This window comes from Bos indicus, chromosome X (genome assembly GCF_029378745.1).
Source record: "Bos indicus isolate NIAB-ARS_2022 breed Sahiwal x Tharparkar chromosome X, NIAB-ARS_B.indTharparkar_mat_pri_1.0, whole genome shotgun sequence".
Classification (NCBI taxonomy): Eukaryota; Metazoa; Chordata; class Mammalia; order Artiodactyla; family Bovidae; genus Bos; species Bos indicus.
The window spans coordinates 135,730,694-135,751,031 of record NC_091789.1 but is presented as its reverse complement, the minus strand read 5'-3'; the positions used below and the strand labels follow the sequence as shown (position 1 = coordinate 135,751,031).

The window sequence follows — 20,338 nt, the reverse complement described above, 5'->3', positions numbered from 1 at the left end:
TGAGTATGATGTCTGTTATTTCTTATTCTGAACACTGGTTACAACTCCAGCTCTTATTGAAGCAATTCCACAGGAACCCAGGGAAAGGGTCTGAGGCTGTAACTGATGGGGCCAGCAGGGACAGAAATGCAGCAAAAGCATCAGAGAAGCATCTTTTGTCAGGGACAAGATGACTGGTGGTGGCTGATTCTAAAATGGTGCAACACGGAGTCTGAGGCCTCTCAAACTTAGTGGGAAAGCCACAGTGGAAGCCTGCAAAAGGAAGGGGAAACACTGTATGAACTACTGTATTTGCCATAGAAAAACCTAATCAGAAATAATCCAAATGATTTTAATTCCTTTGACCAAATACCCAAGAAAGAGGAAGGTCTAAAATATTATGCTAAGGCAATTACTAAGTCATGGCGAGAATATAACCACAGCCCATGTGAATATTATGAACTAAAATACTCTACATAGACAGACCATCATCTGCAGGGCCTTGCATGCTTGTGTCTAGGTGGTGGAACCAAAGAACACAATCCTTACACACACAAGCTCAAGAGTACCTAGTTTCAGCCCTCGCAAGCTGGAGGCTGGAGCTACTATCAAAGGAATAGATCGTACACCTGAAAACTAATACAATATTGTAAATACTGCAGTTTAAAAAAAGAGTGGAGAGGCTGATTAGCTGAGAAGGAATCTTCTGTGGAGTATAACCCATGGAAACCTCGATTGGTGGCCAGAACTGAACAGTCAGAGCTCTCTCTGGACGTTCCATCCTTAGTCATTCCCAGGTGTCACCTCATGCTTGTTTAATGGGATGGGGGCGTTTCTCAAACAGCTGAGAAATAAAAATCACTCCTCATCCTTCATTCCCGGAAAAAAAATATTCAACAGGAAAACTAAGGAGATTTAAGACAAACTACCAAAATTACTCTATTATTATTAATCACTAATATATTTTCTGCCCTGCTGCTTCCTGCTGTGTAATTTTTTGAAATCCTTTCATGAGCACTTTTGGTTTGGTTTCTTGCAAACAGGTTCGATTTCCATGTAGGTTTTGCATTCAGGTTCCTTTTTTCCTGCTTCCATGAGTTCTCTGTTTTGCACACTCCAGTGTCTTACTTGAGACCTGCATGTCACTACCTATGATTGATTCTTATGATAGAGGCCAGTTAGTCTCTGTCCACATACACCACATCTTCAAAACAGTTGCTTTCAATGAGGGAGCCATGGACTCCACAAAACTATGTCCTTAAATAAGGTCTAGAGCAAAGTTAACTGGGCAGGAGGAGATGGCTTTTGCTTTGCTTAGAAGTTAATGAGCAACCCTGTCAGTTAAAATTTACAAACTTAGAATAGAATTAGACCTGGAGTGTTCCTCCCCTCCGAAACACGTCTACCACAGGCTCAAGAACTAGAACTGCGTACACCAATGCTAAGCCTCTGATGAAACCAAGAGTTGTTTGTGGTTTTCTCTATTTTTCGCCTATTTGCCTTAAGATGGTAAGTACCCTTGGAGTCTGTGGTGTCTGCTTCCTTCTGAGATATTGAACATGACCCTGACTTTATTTGGGTTTCCCATCACTGTTAAGACACAAAGAGCTGGTATCATTCAAATACACAAATAATTTGTTGAGCTCTTACAAATGAGGAGGCATTTTGCTGGCATCATGGATAACTGAAAGAAAAGTTAAATATGGCGCCTGACCTCTAGGAATTAGTAACCTTAATAGATGAAAAGACACATCCAGAGATAATTCATGTTACATTAAAGCAATATTGTATGCCAAATGCTGCACTAGAGGGCTAATTGAATCCAAAGCTAACATGGTTCAGAGTTTAAAAGAGTTTCACTGTCCTTCTCAGTAGATCTTGAAAGGGGGATTCTGGTTACTAGATTGTTCTAACAGGATTGCCTATGTGATTTGTGGGGTCCAGTGCAAAATGAAAATACAAGGGCTCATTACTCAAAAACTTAGAATTTCAAGATAGCAACAGCATTAAACCAAGAATGGAGTCCTTCTGAGTGTGGGGTCCTATATGACTGCACAGGTCACATGCCTGTGAAACTGGCCTTGTCTTCAAATACAGTCTATGAATATGAGGAAGAGGCAAATTTTGAGGAGTCCAGTGGAGGAAATTATACACAAGACATTTTCTTCCAAACAGTTCACAGGAAAATAAACTCACTCTAAGAAAATAACTTGGTCTTTCCCAAATTAGCAAGTGGGACTGGGATCTAAAAGGTATCAAATTACAGTGTACAAAGATAATTTCACAGCTACTTCATAGCTACAAAGTGAGGATAATAATAATAGGTAATAGTATCCGATAGCTAACATGTAGAACTTATTAAGTGCCATGATTCTTCTAAGCCTATTACATATATTTACTCATTTAACTCTCAAAATGGCCCTAAAAGGCAGATACTATTCTTTTCCTACCTTAAGGATGAGAAAACTGACCTTAGTGCTCCTGGTCACACAGCAAATAAGAGGTAGAACCAGGATTCGAACTCAGTCTAGCTCCAGAATTTGTGCTCTTAACCACACCATGCTGCTTCTTATAAAACAATGATGCATTCAGAAAGAAGGAAGGAAGGAAAGAAGTTATCCTGGTATATTCATTCATTCATATCATAGATTTGGCTTAACCGGACTGTGTGTTGTGTGCATATTTTTAATTTTCTCTCTTTTTTTTTTTTTTTGCATTTCATGTTCATAGTTTAACAGCACCCGTTCGCCCTCCCCCACTGAATGTTGCCACATGACCCCATGGAGTAGAAAGGTACTGGTTTTGAGAACATTCCGTCACAGCCTATCCCATTCTCTCTATACACTGTCATTTTCTTCTCTCTTTCTTTATGGAAAACTCTGTTATTTCTAACTAACCAACAGGTATTCCTTTAAATCAGTTTAAAGAGTAGTATTTCCCTAACTTGAATTAAATAAAATATAAAGCAGACAGTAATGTCATTGGCTGTTCTATGCCTCTCCCTCCCCCAGTTGCATGAAGGCTCTGTTCAAAGCCTCACCTAATGACATTCCTGGACTTTGTAGTTCAGAGAAAGGAAATTTCAGCTTGCCCTATATTTATCAGAACTGTAAAGGTTCAGCTTCTCAAATCAAAAGAGAACAGGACAAAAGGATTCTCTGGCAGCCAATTGTCCCTGTCACCGTTAAATACAAAGTGCTTTTGGCTGCTGGTCAGAGACTGTAGTCAGGTCACTATTCCTTCTTTGTTTCCCAGTCCATTGTTATTCAAGGAAGGAATCTCCTACATAATGTGGCCTCTGGTGTGTGTGTGTGGCGGGGGTGTCTCTCCAGCTCCTGCTCTCTCCCCCTCTCTGTCTCTCTTTCTGCACGCACCAAACTTTTTTTTTTCCTTTTTGGAAGTTACCTAGGAAACAAAGTCTTTTGTGCTCCAACTTTATTTGAGCTATTCGCTTCGCTGGGAATCTGCACAAAAGCTGAAGAGAGAAAGAAGGTTGCAATGTTTTGCTAACAAACGTTCATGGCGAACACATTTTTGTCAAGGGGGTAATCATATCCTGTTGGGTGTGTTGGGGGGCTTTGCAGATACCTCTGACAAGGTAAGCAAATGCTGGGGGTTAATTTAAAGTAAGTGGCTCTGGAATCTTCTCTTTAAGGGGACTTGAGGACAGTTCACTTGACGATATGTGCAATCCTCTGAGTCAACAGGGTGTGATGCTTCCAAATGTGAGGATGAGAATTTATTGAATGATCCTGATTTTTAGCACAGAGTATTATTAAAACATAACTGGAGTAAGAGGGGAAAATGCTTATTTTATACAGCCACCTTCCTGCCAATTGTGGAAAGAAAGAAAACTAGGTTCAGTGGTGAAAACAGTCTTTTAATAATCTGGTTTAGAAGCCCAACCCTGAAATCTAACTTGGGATGAAGCCTTTTTAAAAATCTGGGCTAGGAGCCCAACCCTGAAATAAAAGTTAGACAATATTAGTATCAATCAAAGGTTTGGATGGAGAATTTTCAAACATCACATGGAAGTCAAGGCCTTTAAATACACAGCTGGAAGAAAAGCTTCACATACAAAGGTGAAGGAAAATAAGACTGTTTTACTCTTCCGAATCTGAAGAGGAAACCCACTTGAGTCTTTCCCTCCAATAACAGAATTTGTATTTTCCACTATCAATGGTGGGAGGAAGTTCTTCACTTTTGTTTTTCCATGTGTATAGTGTTGGAAAACTGCATTTTAAAATATCATTCACAAATGCTATCGTCCTGCAGTAAAATTAACTCCTCATATTTGAATCTGGCCTCTCAGATTAGCTCAGCTCATCCTTCTGGTGATGTGTTCTGGAATGTCTCCTGACTCCAGGCTTTCTGGCCACTTTTCCAAACCTTTTCAAGGGCATCTAAATCATCCTCTGTGATCCTAGTCACCTAGAGCTTTCAAGAGTTTGAGTAAGAATTTATGGGGAGACAGATATCCAGAAAGTGAGACTCACATCTTTCTTCAGTTTCAAGTTTGGGGATTTCTGGCTACCTGGTGTCTCCTCTTAATTCCCTTTGACCTGAAAAGCATGTTTAGCCGATTTTTTTTTTTCCTTTGTGTTGTTTGACTGTTGAAATTATAACTTTCAATTTGTTGTGCTTACTAACTATGCCTAGGAATTCTTCGTTTGACCTGAAAGCTTATTTCTGACCTCATTTTTCTTAACTAAACTCTGAAATTCCTTATATGTGTGTCTGTGTATAAACTCTGAGAGCTGAGTCTGAACGTACTTTGTTTGCAGTCCCATCCCCCAGAGGATGAAGATACAGATGTCATGTTAGGGCAAAGGCCGAAAAACCCAGTACACAATATCCCCTCCACACTGGACAAGCAGACCAACTGGAGCAAAGCACTGCCTCTCCCGACGCCAGAGGAAAAGATGAAACAAGATGCCCAAGTGATTTCTTCCTGCATTATTCCCATCAACGTCACTGGTATTGCTCTGTTCGTTTCCTTTGGGGCAGTCGGGTCAGAATATTCAGTGTATTAAATATGGTCAAAGCCTGTACTGGTGGGAGTACCAGTTAAGAATACCACTTTGTAAACAAATAATACCTTTTTCATCAGGACGCAACCCAGAAGATGTTCAATATGCTTTTGTCAGGTTTTGAACATCAATTTGCATATGTTCTGCTGGGCTGCTTGTTATGTAAATGATAGACAGTTTTTTTCTGGGGAAAAAAAAAGTCACCAAATAGCTCTCTGGCCAGAGCTGACTGAAATAATGGAGAAAGCGGCAGTGATTAATCGTATGGTAATGATGCGGGGCACTGCCAGAGAGAGCAGCAAGCCCCAGATTTCTAAAACTGCAAGTAATGATCCTATAGATCAACTATAAAACCTTACTTTCATGCTTCCTTGGATGGAGGTAGGCTTGTTTAAAAGTTCATTTAGACTTCTGCACTGCTTTTACTGATTTTTGACCTAAAAATACATGGATTCATAGATGAAGGCTGAATTCTGCTCTAAACCCAGCAAGCCTGTCTTCTGTTCACCCTCTGCTTTCCTCCTCCTGTGTACTGAAAATTGGGATATTAGTCTAAGTCAAAGGCAAGCCTGTGTGGACTTTTCTTGGAAAGTTTATTGGCAGCAATTGAAAAATTCAGAATTGGTGATTTTCCAATGTGGTAACCTTAGCTGTAAGCAAAATGTTGCTGTAAAACAGTCTCACTTTCAAAGATGGAAATTAAATGATCTATCCATTGGGGTTTCTTTAAGCATCTCTAATAGTTAAATTCTAACTTACGTTGAGAAGCTCAAAATGGCCATTTTATGACTGACTTCCATCCTGGTAACATGTAATAACTGAAGATTTTATGTTGTTCAGGATGCATTTTGGACATGGCCATTACTAACCTCACTCAAATTTCTCTCATATAAAGTGGGGAGCAAATGATGACCAGGTATCAGGGTGGATACTGTTTTCTTCCTGACAAGTAGGAGTTCTAGTTGATTGGCTGATTGTGAGCTGGGAGTTAATTTTCCTGATGACCTATTCAACTTGTAGGATAAATTATCCTAGAGGTGTACACTTTATCTGATCTCCATAATCTAAATGAGATGGCTGTCAAAATTGATCATTTTGGCATCCTCTTATTCAGTTCTGGAAACATCTGATTATTAGCAGCACCTGCTTTCTTCATGGCACTGTAAGTAAAATTTTGTTTTCAAATTTAGTCCTTTGATTATAGGTCTTGTGATTCAGGAAAATGAAAGATCTTTCCTTCTGCTTTATTTCAGGAACTCTCAGGCTCAAGCCTAGATTATATGTTGATTTAAAGAACTTTAATGAGAAAGTTGTCAATTATGTCCATATGACACAAAATATCTATGTCTGTAATGTAATTATTATGATTAGAAGGAAGGATTTTAATCTCTGGTTGGAACTAAAAAAGGAAAATTTCATTAGTATGAATTATCTGATAGCATTTGAAATTATTCATCATATGATATCTCATTCAGATTTTTCAACATGAGTTCTAGAAACTGTTATTACTATGAAGCTAAGCAGAACTCAAACCATTTCATTACATAACTGAACAAAGGTTTAACAGACCATCCTGCCCCATGTTCAACAATCAGGATACATGAAGAGGCAACCAGATTCCAAAGCACTTTTGGCATATGGCAGTTCAAGTTCCTCACCTCCTGCATCATTCTAGTTTTGAAAGGGCTGCATTAGTGTGTCAAGAGACCATGGAAAGAGCAACTAATGAGAATCATGGTTTGCTCCCTGTATTTACAGAAGAAAACAGACACATGTGTAAAGACTGGGAATTCCAGCTTTACTGACAGTTGGTACAGAAGGTAGGTCCACTTAAGTGAAGAAGTGGGGACTGCCTTGTATGTTTTATTGATGAGACATTGTTGCTAGACCAAAAGGTGTCCAATTTAGGTAGCAGAAGAAATAGGCAGTTACATGATGATTTTAAAAACACATCTCTAGGTTGTTGTTTTCCTCACAGGTGGTGATGGTGGTGTGTGTGTATATGTGTGAGAGAGAGACAGAGACAGACAGACAGGTGGTATATTTGTCTGTCTGTGCTATGCAAAGATATCCACTTCAGAAAGCCCAGAAAGAGACCAGTAAGTAACTAAAGGTTGTAGAAGTCCTTAAGGAGCCATTTCTGTGTGAGAGTGATTCTTTGATGTTATTTTTCTCTCCTCTGTCTTTTGATTTTCCTTCTTGGCTTGTTACTTTTGGCAGTGCAGCTATTGTGGCGAGCTGCATTTAGAAGTAAAGCTTAATGTACTACAGCATAATTTAAATAAGAGCTGAATAAGGGCTCCCTTATATTTGTTTACAGGCTTAATCCAAACTCTTCCTTCCTTCCAATCAATAAATATCATTGTGTTTCAAGCAAATAAAAATTTGTTTGCCATTCCTAAAGGCTAATGAGACCTATTTGTGGGTTGCAGGAGTCGGTTTTGACAGAGAGGCTAGTATACGCTGCTCTCTTGTTCATTCACAATCTGTGCTACAGCGGAGACGAAAACTGAGGAGGAGGAAAACCATTTCGGGTATCCCCAGAAGAGTCCAACAAGAAATAGGTGTGGTATAAAACTGTTAATGAAACATTCTGTCGGGTGCCAATTATATGGACACATAATGGAAGCCGGCCTTTAACCAGCTTCCTTAAAATCATCAACTATTATTGTAACTCATAGAGGTTTTGAAATGATGTGTACTTGTTTGGTGTTCAGTAAGCCAGGTAGTATTACTTTTTAAATTTGCATTCTTGACTGTGAAAGCTTGACTTTATGGATTTACTCATATATGCATTGGAAAAGACCCTGATGCTGGGAGGGATTGGCGGCAGAAGGAGAAGGGGACGACAGAGGATGAGATGTCTGGATGGCATCACCGACTCGATGCACATGAATTTGGGTGGACTCTGGGAGTTGGTGATGGACAGGGAGGCCTGGTGTGCTGCAGTTCATGGGGTCGCAAAGAGTCGGACACGACTGAGCAGCTGAACTGAACTGAACTGAGGTAGCACTAGTGGTAAAGAACCCACCTGCCAATGCAGGAGACATAAGAGATGCGGGTTTGATCCTGGGTCAGGAAGATCCCCTGGAGGAGGGCATGGAAACCCACTCCAGTATTCTTGCCTGGAGAATCCCATGGACAGAGGAGCCTGGCAGGCTATAGTCTATGGGGTCACAAAGAGTCAGATGCGACTGAGTGAATTAGCATCACAGCATGCACATTCAGATTTTATGGCTGAAATATAGTATTTTGCTAACTTGTAAAAATATTCTGAAGGTAGAAATTAAGCAAAACAAGATTCAGTGAAAGACTCTTTTAGAAAAGTATAGATTTGTCTGAAGAGAGATATACTCTATGACATTAATTATTTTAAAAGGTAAAGTTTAAGCATATTCATATATTGAATATTGATAACATGATACCCTTGGTTACAGTTTTTCTATTTTTTTTGTTCAATGTACTAAAGATATCTCTTCCTATAATTTTAAAAATTATTATGATAGTATCTCTTGTATATAAGATTATATCATAATGAATTCTATGATTTTTATTTCATTATGCTTATATCAAGAAATAAAAGTGTATAGTGGCCAAAAAAACAAGATGTATTTTACTTAAAAAATATTAGACCTACTGGGGTAAAGTAATTTGATCGTGAAGAGAGAGAATTCACAAGAGATATAAATACTTATCTTCTCTTGGTGTATATACATATATACATACAGTGTGTATTTCTGTGTATATATATATATAGAGAGAGAATCAGAGAGGCAAAGGGACAGAGAGAGACTGCCCAAAGCATTGTAACTTTCTCCTCGTTTTATACACTGATTTTTTTTTTCCTGTAAGAAAAACTTCAACATACTAGCATCCAAACTTGTGGACAGCTCCCAGAATGTCTGTTCATCTGCTGATGCATAAAGTATCTCACTCCCAGAATGTCTGTTCATCTGCTGATGCATAAAGTATCTCACTGTGCCTTTCCATGTGCCCTAGATTCTGATGAATCACCCGTGGCCAGGGAAAGGAATGTGATTGTGCACACAAATCCAGACCCTTCCAACACTGTCAACAGGAGATCTGGAACCAGGGACTCGGAGTGCCAAACTGAGGATATTCTGATTGCTGCTCCATCCAGAAGAAGAATCAGAGCTCAAAGAGGTCAAAGCATTGCAGCTTCCCTTTCTCATTCTGCTGGCAACATTTCTGCACTGGCAGACAAAGGTGACACCGTGTTTACTACTGCAGTGAGCAGCCGCACGAGATCTCGGAGCCTTCCCAGGGAGGGCAACAGAGGTGGGGATGCTGAGCCCAAAGTTGGTGCTAAACCCTCAGCATATGAAGAGGGGGAGCCTTTCGTGGGAGACCAAGAAAGAACCCTTACCGATTGCAGTGAGGCCCCCAACAGCCCCAGTGCACAGGAGCACCAGCCTGCTTTGAGCCTGGCCTGTTCTCAACATCTTCACAGCCCCCAGCACAAGTTAAATGAGAGAGGGAGGTCACGTCTGTCCCGGATGGCTGCCGATTCTGGCAGCTGCGACATCTCCTCCAACTCAGACACCTTTGGGAGCCCCATCCACTGCATTTCCACAGCTGGCGTCCTCCTCAGCAGCCACATGGACCAGAAAGATGACCACCAGTCATCCAGTGGCAACTGGAGCGGGAGCAGCTCCACATGCCCCTCACAGACCTCAGAGACAATCCCTCCTGCAGCTTCGCCTCCCCTCACTGGCTCTTCACACTGTGACTCGGAGTTGTCACTCAACACGGCCCCTCATGCTAATGAGGACACCAGTGTCTTCGTGACAGAGCAGTACAACGACCAATTGGAGAAAGTGAGAGGCCACCGGACAAACTCCTTTACCTCCACGGTGGCAGACCTGTTGGATGACCCCAACAATAGCAACACGAGTGACAGCGAGTGGAATTACCTACACCATCATCACGACGCCTCCTGCCGCCAGGATTTTAGTCCTGAGCGTCCCAAGGCAGACAGCCTGGGCTGCCCAAGCTTCACGAGCATGGCCACTTATGACAGCTTTCTGGAAAAGTCTCCGTCGGACAAAGCTGACACCAGTTCTCACTTTTCAGTGGACACAGAAGGATACTACACCTCCATGCACTTTGACTGTGGTCTCAAAGGCAGTAAGAATTATGTCTGTCACTATGCAGCCCTGGGCCCGGAGAACAGCCAGGGCATTGGGGTTCCTCCTGCACTTTCAGACTGTGCCTGGCAGGACTACTTAGACCACAGGAGGCAGGGGAGACCAAGCATCTCTTTCAGGAAACCAAAGGCAAAGCCAACTCCACCTAAACGTAGCTCATCATTGAGGAAGTCTGATGGAAATGCGGACACTTCTGAGAAGAAAGAACCAAAGACAAGCAGTGGCCAGCTCCTGCCTCACAGTTCCAGGGAAATGAAGCTGCCTCTCGATTTCTCCAACACACCTTCTCTAATGGAAAATGCCAATCTTCCCACCAAGCCAGAACCTTCGTGGATGAACCAGAATGAACATGGTATTAAGGAACCTCAGTTAGACACTCCAGATGTTCCACCATTCAAAGATGAAGGTGCTGAATCAACTCACTATGCAGACCTCTGGCTTCTAAATGACTTGAAAACAAATGACCCTTACAGATCTTTATCGAATTCAAGCACTGCTACAGGTACCACTGTTATCGAATGCATTAAATCTCCAGAGAGTTCTGAATCCCAAACATCCCAGTCAGAATCTAGAGCCACCACCCCCTCCCTTCCTTCTGTCGACAATGAGTTTAAACTGGCTTCACCAGAAAAGCTGGCTGGCCTGGCATCTCCATCAAGTGGCTACTCCAGCCAGTCTGAAACGCCAACATCCTCTTTCCCTACTGCTTTCTTTTCTGGCCCACTGTCTCCTGGAGGCAGCAAAAGAAAGCCGAAAGTCCCAGAAAGGAAATCTTCCCTCCAGCAACCCTCTTTGAAAGATGGCGCTCTGTCACTAAGTAAAGATCTGGAACTTCCAATTATACCTCCTACCCATCTTGACCTAAGTGCTCTTCATAATGTCTTGAACAAACCATTCCACCACCGCCACCCACTACACGTCTTCAGTCATAATAAGCAGAACACAGTAGGAGAAACTCTGAGGTCCAATCCTCCACCGTCTCTTGCAATTACACCCACGGTCCTGAAATCAGTTAACCTTAGGTCCATCAGTAAATCTGAAGAAGTTAAGCAAAAAGAAGGCAACAACACAGATCTCCCCTACCTGGAGGAAAGCACTCTCACCACAGGTAAGATTAGGCCACACGTGATTAAGAAATCATTACCATGTCAGTACACCACTGAAGACACCATCCTGTCCTTTTTAGACTCCTCTGCAGTTGAGATGGGACCAGATAAACTACAGTTAGAAAAAAAACATACTTTTGATGTGAAGCATCATTGTGATCCAGAAACAGTAACCTCAGCTGGTAGCAATCTTCTAGATTCAAGTGTCACAAGAGACCAAATGCATATGGAGAGTGAGCCTGTTTCAGAAAACAAACCAAGTAAAAGTTGTGACTTTCTCACGGAAGGCTTTCAGAGGGTCTCTGCTGCTCGCCCAAATGATTCAGATGGTAAGACACTGCAATATGGAGCTGGTCCGGATGGAGCCCTAGCGCAGGTCCAGAAGTTGTCTTTTGTAGATCGCGAGGAAGCTGCACCCCCAGAGTCTGTGGATGTGCTCACACCTCAGTCAGACTCTCCAACTCGAGTCACAGACATAGGCTATCAACTTAAGCCTCAACTTGGGATGAGCCACCACCATGACAAAGTGCCTGGGAATATCAGCTCTGAAGCAGAGATATCAACTATAAATCCATGCCCTGAAAAGTGTTCTGAGCAGGAAAATATTGCTTCAGGGATTTCAGCCAAAAGTGCCTCTGATAACAGCGGAGCAGAGGAGACCCAAGGAAGTGTGGATGAGGTTTCACTGAAAGGTCAGTTGTTGACACCTTTGTCACAATGGAAAGGTGTCTCTTGGCACTTCCTGAAGTGTTCTTTCTTCTCTTCCCCATAATACAGTACAGCCCTGGGTATTGCTTTCCCTCCTCCTTTTTTTAAAATATAAATTTATTTATTTTAATTGGAGGCAAATTACTTTACAATATTGTATTGGTTTGTAGCAATACTCATATCAGATAAAATAGACTTTAAAACAAAGGCTGTGAAAAGAGACAAAGAAGAACACTACATAATGATCAAAGGATCAATCCAAGAAGAAGATATAACAATTATAAATATATATGCACCCAACATAGGAGCACCACAATATGTAAGACAAATCCCTCCTCCTTTTTAACTTACTAAAACAATTACGATCAAAGCTTTTGTTACGGAGGGACTAAGTGATAGCTCTTTCATTGTAAACATGGCAGCCAGGTAACTGCTGTTTATTGTTCCCCAAGTGAGTGAAGCCCAGCAATGTGCCAGGTGACTTCTTCCTAAAGATGCTTTTGTTCTTAATTTAAGAATCGTCACCGAGTGATGACTCTGTGATCTCACCATTAAGTGAAGACTCTCAGGCTGAAGCAGAAAGTGTGTTCGTGTCTCCCAACAAACCTCGAACAACTGAGGATTTGTTTGCAGTTATTCACAGGTGAGGCAACGACACCAAAGGTTTCGCTTCTGATGATGCTTCTCATCAAATGCAAATATGGAAAAGCCTTGGGTACTAGTAATACATTCCTCAAAAAACACAAGGAAAAAAATTATTTTTCCAAATCAAATTGATAGACTTATATTCAAGATGAGAAATATGTGGCTTTATATGTAGTGAGGTAGAATTCAATTGAGAGACTTTCCTAAGAACTGCTGAGGGAAGCTGTTTTTTCCCCCAGAGGAAAGACATTCTGGAACAAGTTTTTATTTGAAAGCAATTTGTGGTCAAGTAACTTAAGAGTGAAAACTCAAACTCTAGTGTAATCCCTGACTTTTAAATAATTTATTAACCTAAAAAACATGCTCAAAGCTATAACCCTACACTAGCAGAGGTAAGTTGACTCACTACACAGAGCCCCAGATTTAAAACAAGACGGTGTAGAAACCTGCCCATTTCACAGTCCACAACAACTAATCATTACTCTCTTTTCCCCCTCTCTTCCTAAAACTTTCTTTAATAACACTGGCCTTCTCTAGATTTAATGCTCCATACCAGGCTCCTCCATCCCAGTGTTCTTGCCTGGAGAATCCCAGGGACTGAGGAGCCTGGTGGGCTGCTGTCTATGGGGTCGCAGAGAGTCAGACATGACTGAAGCGACTTAGCAGCAGCAGCAGCAGCAGCATCCCATGAATAGGGGATGTCCTCTGGGCTGCTTCCATGCTGATCATTCACATTCTCTCATCAGTCCCCGCACCCCTGTGATCAGAGCCCCTATTTGCAAGAACACTCCTTACAAGCTGTGACCAAAGAACAGAGCAGGAACTAGCCCTTGGAAACTGAGCCCGTATCAGACTGAGCTGTCCAGAGCATGCCTACTCCTTTCACAGTTGTGACTGCCTACTTCACTAGGTCTCAGTGACCTAGATGCGGCTCCCAAGGGACAAAACTTGGGGACTGTCTTGTCTTCCTCATGGAGTTATACTGTGAAGCAAGTTCTTCTCAAGTAGCTTACCACTGTTTTTTTCCCCAGGATCATACCTCCTAGGGAAACTCATGTTTTCTCTTCATGTGGTTCTCTCATAAAGAAGGAGCACTGCTCACAAGCACATTCTGTGTAGACCTTAGCAGGCTCACCTTTCTATTCGGAGAATGAAGAATCATTATTTTTCTTTGTCCCCAGTTACATTCCCCTCACCCGCTTTTATCCCCAACCTTAGGACAAGTTATTAAATGCTATGTGAGTTAAAGAACCAATGCTAGTGTCTAGAAGAGTGGACAGAATGTAAGGAGTAGAGTCAGAAAGACATGGAATTGAAACCCAGTGCTGCCACTTATCCAGTCTCGAGCCACTTAAAACCTGTTTACCTATTCCCTTGCTGTAAATAGGGTACCTATAGCTCATGCGTTCTGTTCTGATGATACAGTATCATGTCATTGTCTAGAATATGATAGATACTACAAGCAGACATTAATTTGAAATCCCTACCTTATTGGAGTGCCAGACACTGACATACACAAGATAGTAACCACAGAGCTTCCAGTGCATGAAAATCAGGCTGGTCTCCAGTTGCAAAGCTGACATTTTCTCTAACCTACAGGTTTTTAGGTTGGTGAGAAAGCAAGTCGCCAGTACGTTGCAATGAACTGACGTCATGCTGACTCATGATTAAGTTCACTAAATTTATGCCTGTTTATTTTAGCTAAAGAAATAATACAGTGATGGATGGGTGCCTAGGTTTGGTAGACTTAACAGAGTTTGGCAATCTTAGATTTACATTTAGACAGCATTTATTTATGTGCAGCACAGTGACAAGAAACATTTTCTTTTCTTGAGAGCTTATAGTGCACAGAGCTTTAAGAGCTCCAGAGGTAGCCTAGATACTGATTAATAGAGTGTTGAAATTCCTAGGTAGCTATGGAAAATGGTATTTGCAGCCAAAATAGATCGACTTATTTAAGGAGTCATGGAAGAAATATATTTATATGGAGGAATTTTAAAAGTAGACAGAATAGTATAATGCACCCACCCCTCCTCCCCACCTAAACACACACACAGACATGTCTATCACCTATCAACCTATCAACCATCAGCCTGTAGCTAGTCCTGTCCCATCCATACCTCCATCCACTTTGCTCTCCCAGTACTCACAGGAAGCCAGTCCCAGACATCAGAGTATTTCATCTGTAATACAGAGACAGGCTGAATGAAGGGGACAGTCCTTCACCATCTACATGCTAACCAGAACTCAGCAGTAGTTTTTTATACTTTTGTGAAACATGCCAGTAAGTCATCCTCTAAAACCTCTAGCCCCCACATGAGTCATTATTTGAAACGGTCCCTTCCATAAACCTAATTCCTGTCCACTGGTTGTTGGAGAATTTCCCACAGGCTGCAAGTACAAGGGTTGGGTCTTACTCCTCATGTCTGCGGCCCTAATGCTTAGTATCCCAGCAGACGGGGGCCCCGAACTGTTCTTTAAGGGGATGCAGGAATGTGACTTAACACTTTTAGTTTCATCCAAATGTATTGTGGACTGAGATTTTTCCCCTTCTTAAAAGGTCCAAGAGGAAAGTACTTGGAAGAAAAGATTCTGGGGACATGTCTGTCCGCAGTAAATCGAGAGCTTCCCTGGGCAGCAGTAGCAGCAACAGTGCCGGTTCTGTCACCTCGCCCAACAGCAATGTGACCACCCCAAACAGCCAGAGGTCTCCTGGCCTCATCTACCGAAATGCCAAAAAGTCCAACACATCCAATGAAGAGTTTAAGCTATTACTCCTGAAGAAAGGCAGTCGCTCAGATTCCAGTTACCGTATGTCTGCTACTGAGATCCTGAAGAGTCCCATCCTGCCCAAACCTCCTGGGGACCTCACCGCGGAGTCCCCCCAAAGCCCCCATGAGGCCCAGCAGGGGTCACCGGGAACTGAAGCACTATCTCCCCTCTCTCCGTGCTCCCCACGGGTTAACGCAGAAGGGTTTTCCTCGAAGAACTTTGCCACCTCAGCATCAGCCAGGGTTGGACGTTCCCGGGCTCCTCCTGTGGCCAGCAGCAGCCGCTACAGTGTCCGCTGCAGGCTGTACAACGCGCCCATGCAGGCAATCTCTGAGGGTGAGACCGAAAACTCTGACGGGAGCCCACACGACGACCGATCCTCCCAGAGCTCCACGTAGGTGAACCCGCCAGGCTGGCTATCCAAGGCCAAAACCTTACTCATATGAGGATGGAGGAACAAAACGGAAGACGTGGGATAAGTCAGCATGTGGTGGGGTCCCATCACGTTTACCAATGAGTTCCTAAATATTTTCTGGGGAAATGGAAGGTGGTTCGGTCTTTCTTATGTTTTTCAGTAGCTGCACTGTCTTTCATATTTTTCTTTAGCATAGTTTGATTTACTCAGTCTCATTCCTTTTGATAATAGAGAATTTTAAAATGTGTGCTTTTCACAAAACCTAGAAAATTTTTTTCCCAGAGCTGCCTATTCAGAAAACAAAGCCCTCACTGTCATAATTCATATGAAGATGAAATTACTCTGGAGGTTTGGTATATTTTTACATTCAAATGGACTAAAGCAAAATTTAGAAGAACTACACACATGTAAATACCATATTTTTGATAAAAATGTGTAAATAGATTTATCAACGACGAGTGGACATGTGGCCAATTATCTACCACACACCAACTGTTTATAGAACACAACAAATACAGTGTAATAATTGTATTCTGTGAATACCATTTTCATATCGAAGACCATATTTAAATGTCCACCAATATGATTTCTGAGTGATAAACCTCAAATATGACTTTTAAACTGGTGAAATAAAGGAAATCTTGAGGTCATATAGTGAAATGTGATTAATTTAAAACAATGAATTCAGACTTAACCATTTTGTGACAAATTGCAGCACCACACAAACTACTGGTAACACGTGGCTGATTGGCCATGTGGTAATCTGAACAGAAGTAAAAGCATGCTTTTGATTTAAAAAACAAAATTAGTGAGAGAAGTCATCATTTTCAATACAAAGCCCTGAACAACAGCACTTGACAGTGTCCTTTTAACTTCAATTTTTCAATGGATTGCTTTAAAGAGAATGAGTAGGGGAAACAGTAGTTAATTTTAGGTTCCATTTTATATTACACTGCTGGGGACATAAACGTCATAATCTGATAACAATTATCTTTAAACTCCTTCAACAGTTTAGCAATTAGCTCCAGGTTGTTTAATGAACAAAAATAAAACATAAGCATGCCACAGAGCTGTGGATTTATCAGTAAGTACCTGCAATGAGTTTTCAGTGATGCTTTCTCTCTGTGCTGATGAGATTCATGCTACCTAAAAATTAACAGAAATGACACTGTGAACAATGTAGTTGGGAAATAGGTATGTGTATATGCATTATTTATATTCACTGTTAAATGGGATTGGGGAGCATCTCTGGTTCACAATGCTACATACAACTGAGTTTTTGTCTGATTTTACTCTATCTGCTTGATGGCAAAAGGGGAGGGTGGTGGGTGGGACAAGAAATGTCAGGGCAAGTGCTCTGATAAAATGAAGGCAGGGAAACAAGCTGAATTACTTGAAATTACTTGACTTTTCTTGTCTTAAAACTGAAAAAAAAATGTAGTTACAAGTTGAAATCTGCCAATGGGTTATACACCCGTGATTTTAACATGAACTGATACTAATGTTTGAGATGATATGTCAGAAATATAAGCAGCTATGAACTTGGAATATGTTTTGAATGAGAGAAGGTAGAAAGTAGAGAACTAAGAAGGAATATGGCCTATAAAAGAATAGAATGTGATTAGAATGATAGAACATACCAGAGTTACCAAGAAATTGATAAGCAGCTGGTTTTAAGCTTATGCAAGTGGCATTTGGGAAAGTAGAATGTGGGAAAGGGGGTTCGTGGTTTTGGTTTAATTCATGCAATATGAAGGAGAAAGCCTGGTCTAAGAAGATGCTGTCTTTCAATAGAAACACTTTATAAGACATTACAGAGTGAGAATAACAGGATCTGATTGCTGTTGGGTTTCTGTTTGTTTCTTTGGGGGAAAAAAAACCAGTTTATTCTGTTTTCGCTATCAAAATGTGTTTCTTAATTTCTTGTCATCCTTGTGTGTAAAAGGGGTGCTGGGGGTGGTAGGGTATAGGAGGGAGAATGTGTGTGTGTGTGTATGTGTGTGTGTATGCTTGTGCAGGGATAGATAAGCTACCTGGTAAAGGATACATTTGAACATTTATAAAGTATTATACTTTTTATTAAAAGAAAAATGTTTGGGGGTTTGGAACAAATGGACCATCATTTCTCATTGGAACCCATTAGTTAAGAAAACCAGCATGGTTTAACACCACATGGGAACATGAATAACTTTTTTCTCATGCTTTGAAAAGTACACTTGGCAAACTTTTAAAAATAAGGTTTTTAGACAAATGCGATAAGAAGTCATTTCCAGTCACAATAGGTGATCTTTTGTAATTTTCATAAAAGCAGTTCGTTTGCAGTATGGCTTTTGTGTAATTAGGGGTTTTTTAGTGTAAAGAAAGGTATGTGGGCTTTAAAAGTGATTCTAAATCTTGAACAGAAAACACAAATTGGCTTTAACAAATATGTCACCTTATTATTGATATTAATTTAAGTAATGGTACCATATATATATTTTAAAATACATATTGACTTGAATTGTGAGGCAATAAGAGCATCTATATGTAATGATCACAGAACTAACCCTTAGAATATAGTTTTACTTATTTTGTTTACTCTAAAAATCTATAGCAGAGTTTCTCTATTTTATATTTCATAGATTTAAAAAAAAACCCAGATAAAGATGGATTTAAAATTCACTGTGCAAAAGAGTATTGAGTAACAAACTGAGTTTTAAAAAAGCAAGAAATTCCTTTGTAATTTGGAATAATCTACATGGCTTTATCACATAGCATATAAGACCAAGATTTAGAGGGCTGTTTTCAACATCACTGCCGTCTTGAAGCAGGATACACACATTAGGTATTGTGAAGAACATCAACCCAAACTTTTCTTCTGTTGTTTGCACTGATGCTATTTTTTCTTCTTTTATGTTATACAACATGTCTATGTTGTGTGGGGGAGATATTTTTTCCTTATTTTTTGATTTTTTTTTCTTTTTTTTTTGGCTAAGTAGAGGACATGGACTAGTTGTAGCAAACAAAAACATGCTGTTTGCTCTTGCCAAAGTTCAGTGAGAGAGTACATATGCTGCAGTGGTGGCAGACTCAGAGAATTAGATCATGACAAAGATTTACAACTATGAGGAAGGTTATAGTGTAACTCTTTTGGTACTAGAACCAGTTCATGCTGGCCGAAAGACAATGGTTTATGGACTTGCCTCCATTTTGTATTTTTGTAATATTTGTAAATATGGACTTTTTAAATTGTTGCAAAAATGGTTTCTTTTGTAAGATGTTTTCAACGTTTACATTCAATTCAAGCCTTTGTATATTTTAGAGCTGTGCAACACTTTAAGTCTTGTATTTATTTTTAGTAAAAATGGTGACAATTTCATTGTGAACCCCTCTCAAAAAAATGTACCAGAAAAGTTTGATTACCTAGAAAGTGTGTATAGAAACTGCAAATAAACGTGACTGCAATTAAACAACTGGCTTCTCTCTTCATTGTTATGTAATTGTATAACATGGATTTAAAATTCACTGTGCAAAAGAGTATTGAGTAACAAACTGAGTTTTTAAAAAGCAAGAAATTCCTTTGTAATTTGGAATAGTCTACATGGCTTTATCACATAGCATATAAGTCCAAGATTTAGTGGGCTGTCTTCAACATCACTGCCGTCTTGAAGCATGCATGCCTGGGGTTTCACAAACAGCAAGTGTTTCACAGCGGACCTGGACCTAAGCAAGGGGAACTGCTATGGTAAAAGTATGAGCAAAATAATAATGGTAATAATAAACACTGTCTCTGTAATGGGCTCTAATTTTGCTTTGTATTTGAGAGGAGAGAGAATACATTTCCAACATCCAGTATACTTTCCTTGTACCTCTCCAGGCCAGGAAATTACTTATGGCTTTTCTTTAAAGTAACCTGCTTGGTTTCTGATAATTACTGACTGTGATGAGCAACCTTGATACACCACTAAGTAATGCCACGAACCCTTTATCATGCAAATTTGTGTGCCAGATACTGTTCCAAGTGCTTTGCTTACTCTAACTCAAGAATATCCGCTCCCACCATGCTGTGCCTGTTTAACCAGATAGGGAAACTGAAGCACAGAGCCATTATTTACCTGGGTTGCCCAAAGCCATAGAGCGCTTAAATGTTGGGGCTAGGGTACAAACCCAGCAAATCTGGCTCCAAGGTCTGTTTTAACTCGCCCCGTGGAGAGAGAACTTTTTGAAATAACTTTCCCCATATGAAGAAGGGGACGACAGAGGATGAGATGGTTGGATGGCATCAACGACGCTATGGACATGAGTTTGAGTAGACTCAGGGAGTTGGTGATGGCCAAGGAAGCGTGGTGTGCTGCAGTCCATGGGGTGGCAAACAGTCAGACATGACTGAGCGACTGAACTGAACTCCCCATTTGTACCAAACCACAATTGCTAAAGCCTCCTCTCTCTCCCGCTTCAAATTTCAGCATTGACGTGTACACCTAGGATTGAGTCAAAGTCAACGCCTGTGGTGTGTCACAGAGGGACTTCGAGGGA

At 40.9% G+C, this 20,338-nt stretch overlaps 1 protein-coding gene across 4 annotated transcripts in view; it reads left to right on the top strand.

Annotated features, from left to right (window-relative positions):
* NHS (NHS actin remodeling regulator) overlaps nt 1-19,275 on the top strand; it is a 345,791-nt gene extending 326,516 nt beyond the window's left edge. For 3 of the 4 annotated variants that reach the window (XM_070784958.1, XM_019956232.2, XM_070784959.1), the window contains exons 4-9: nt 2,710-2,772; nt 4,764-4,956; nt 7,442-7,573; nt 9,009-11,975; nt 12,508-12,634; nt 15,197-19,275. In XM_070784958.1, coding sequence (XP_070641059.1) covers nt 2,710-2,772; nt 4,764-4,956; nt 7,442-7,573; nt 9,009-11,975; nt 12,508-12,634; nt 15,197-15,806 — 4,092 coding nt within the window. In that variant the 3' untranslated portion in view covers nt 15,807-19,275. The remainder of the gene's footprint in view (nt 1-2,709; nt 2,773-4,763; nt 4,957-7,441; nt 7,574-9,008; nt 11,976-12,507; nt 12,635-15,196) is intronic. The other variant, XM_070784960.1, reaches the window with a different exon arrangement.
* Nucleotides 19,276-20,338: the final 1,063 nt, after the last annotated feature.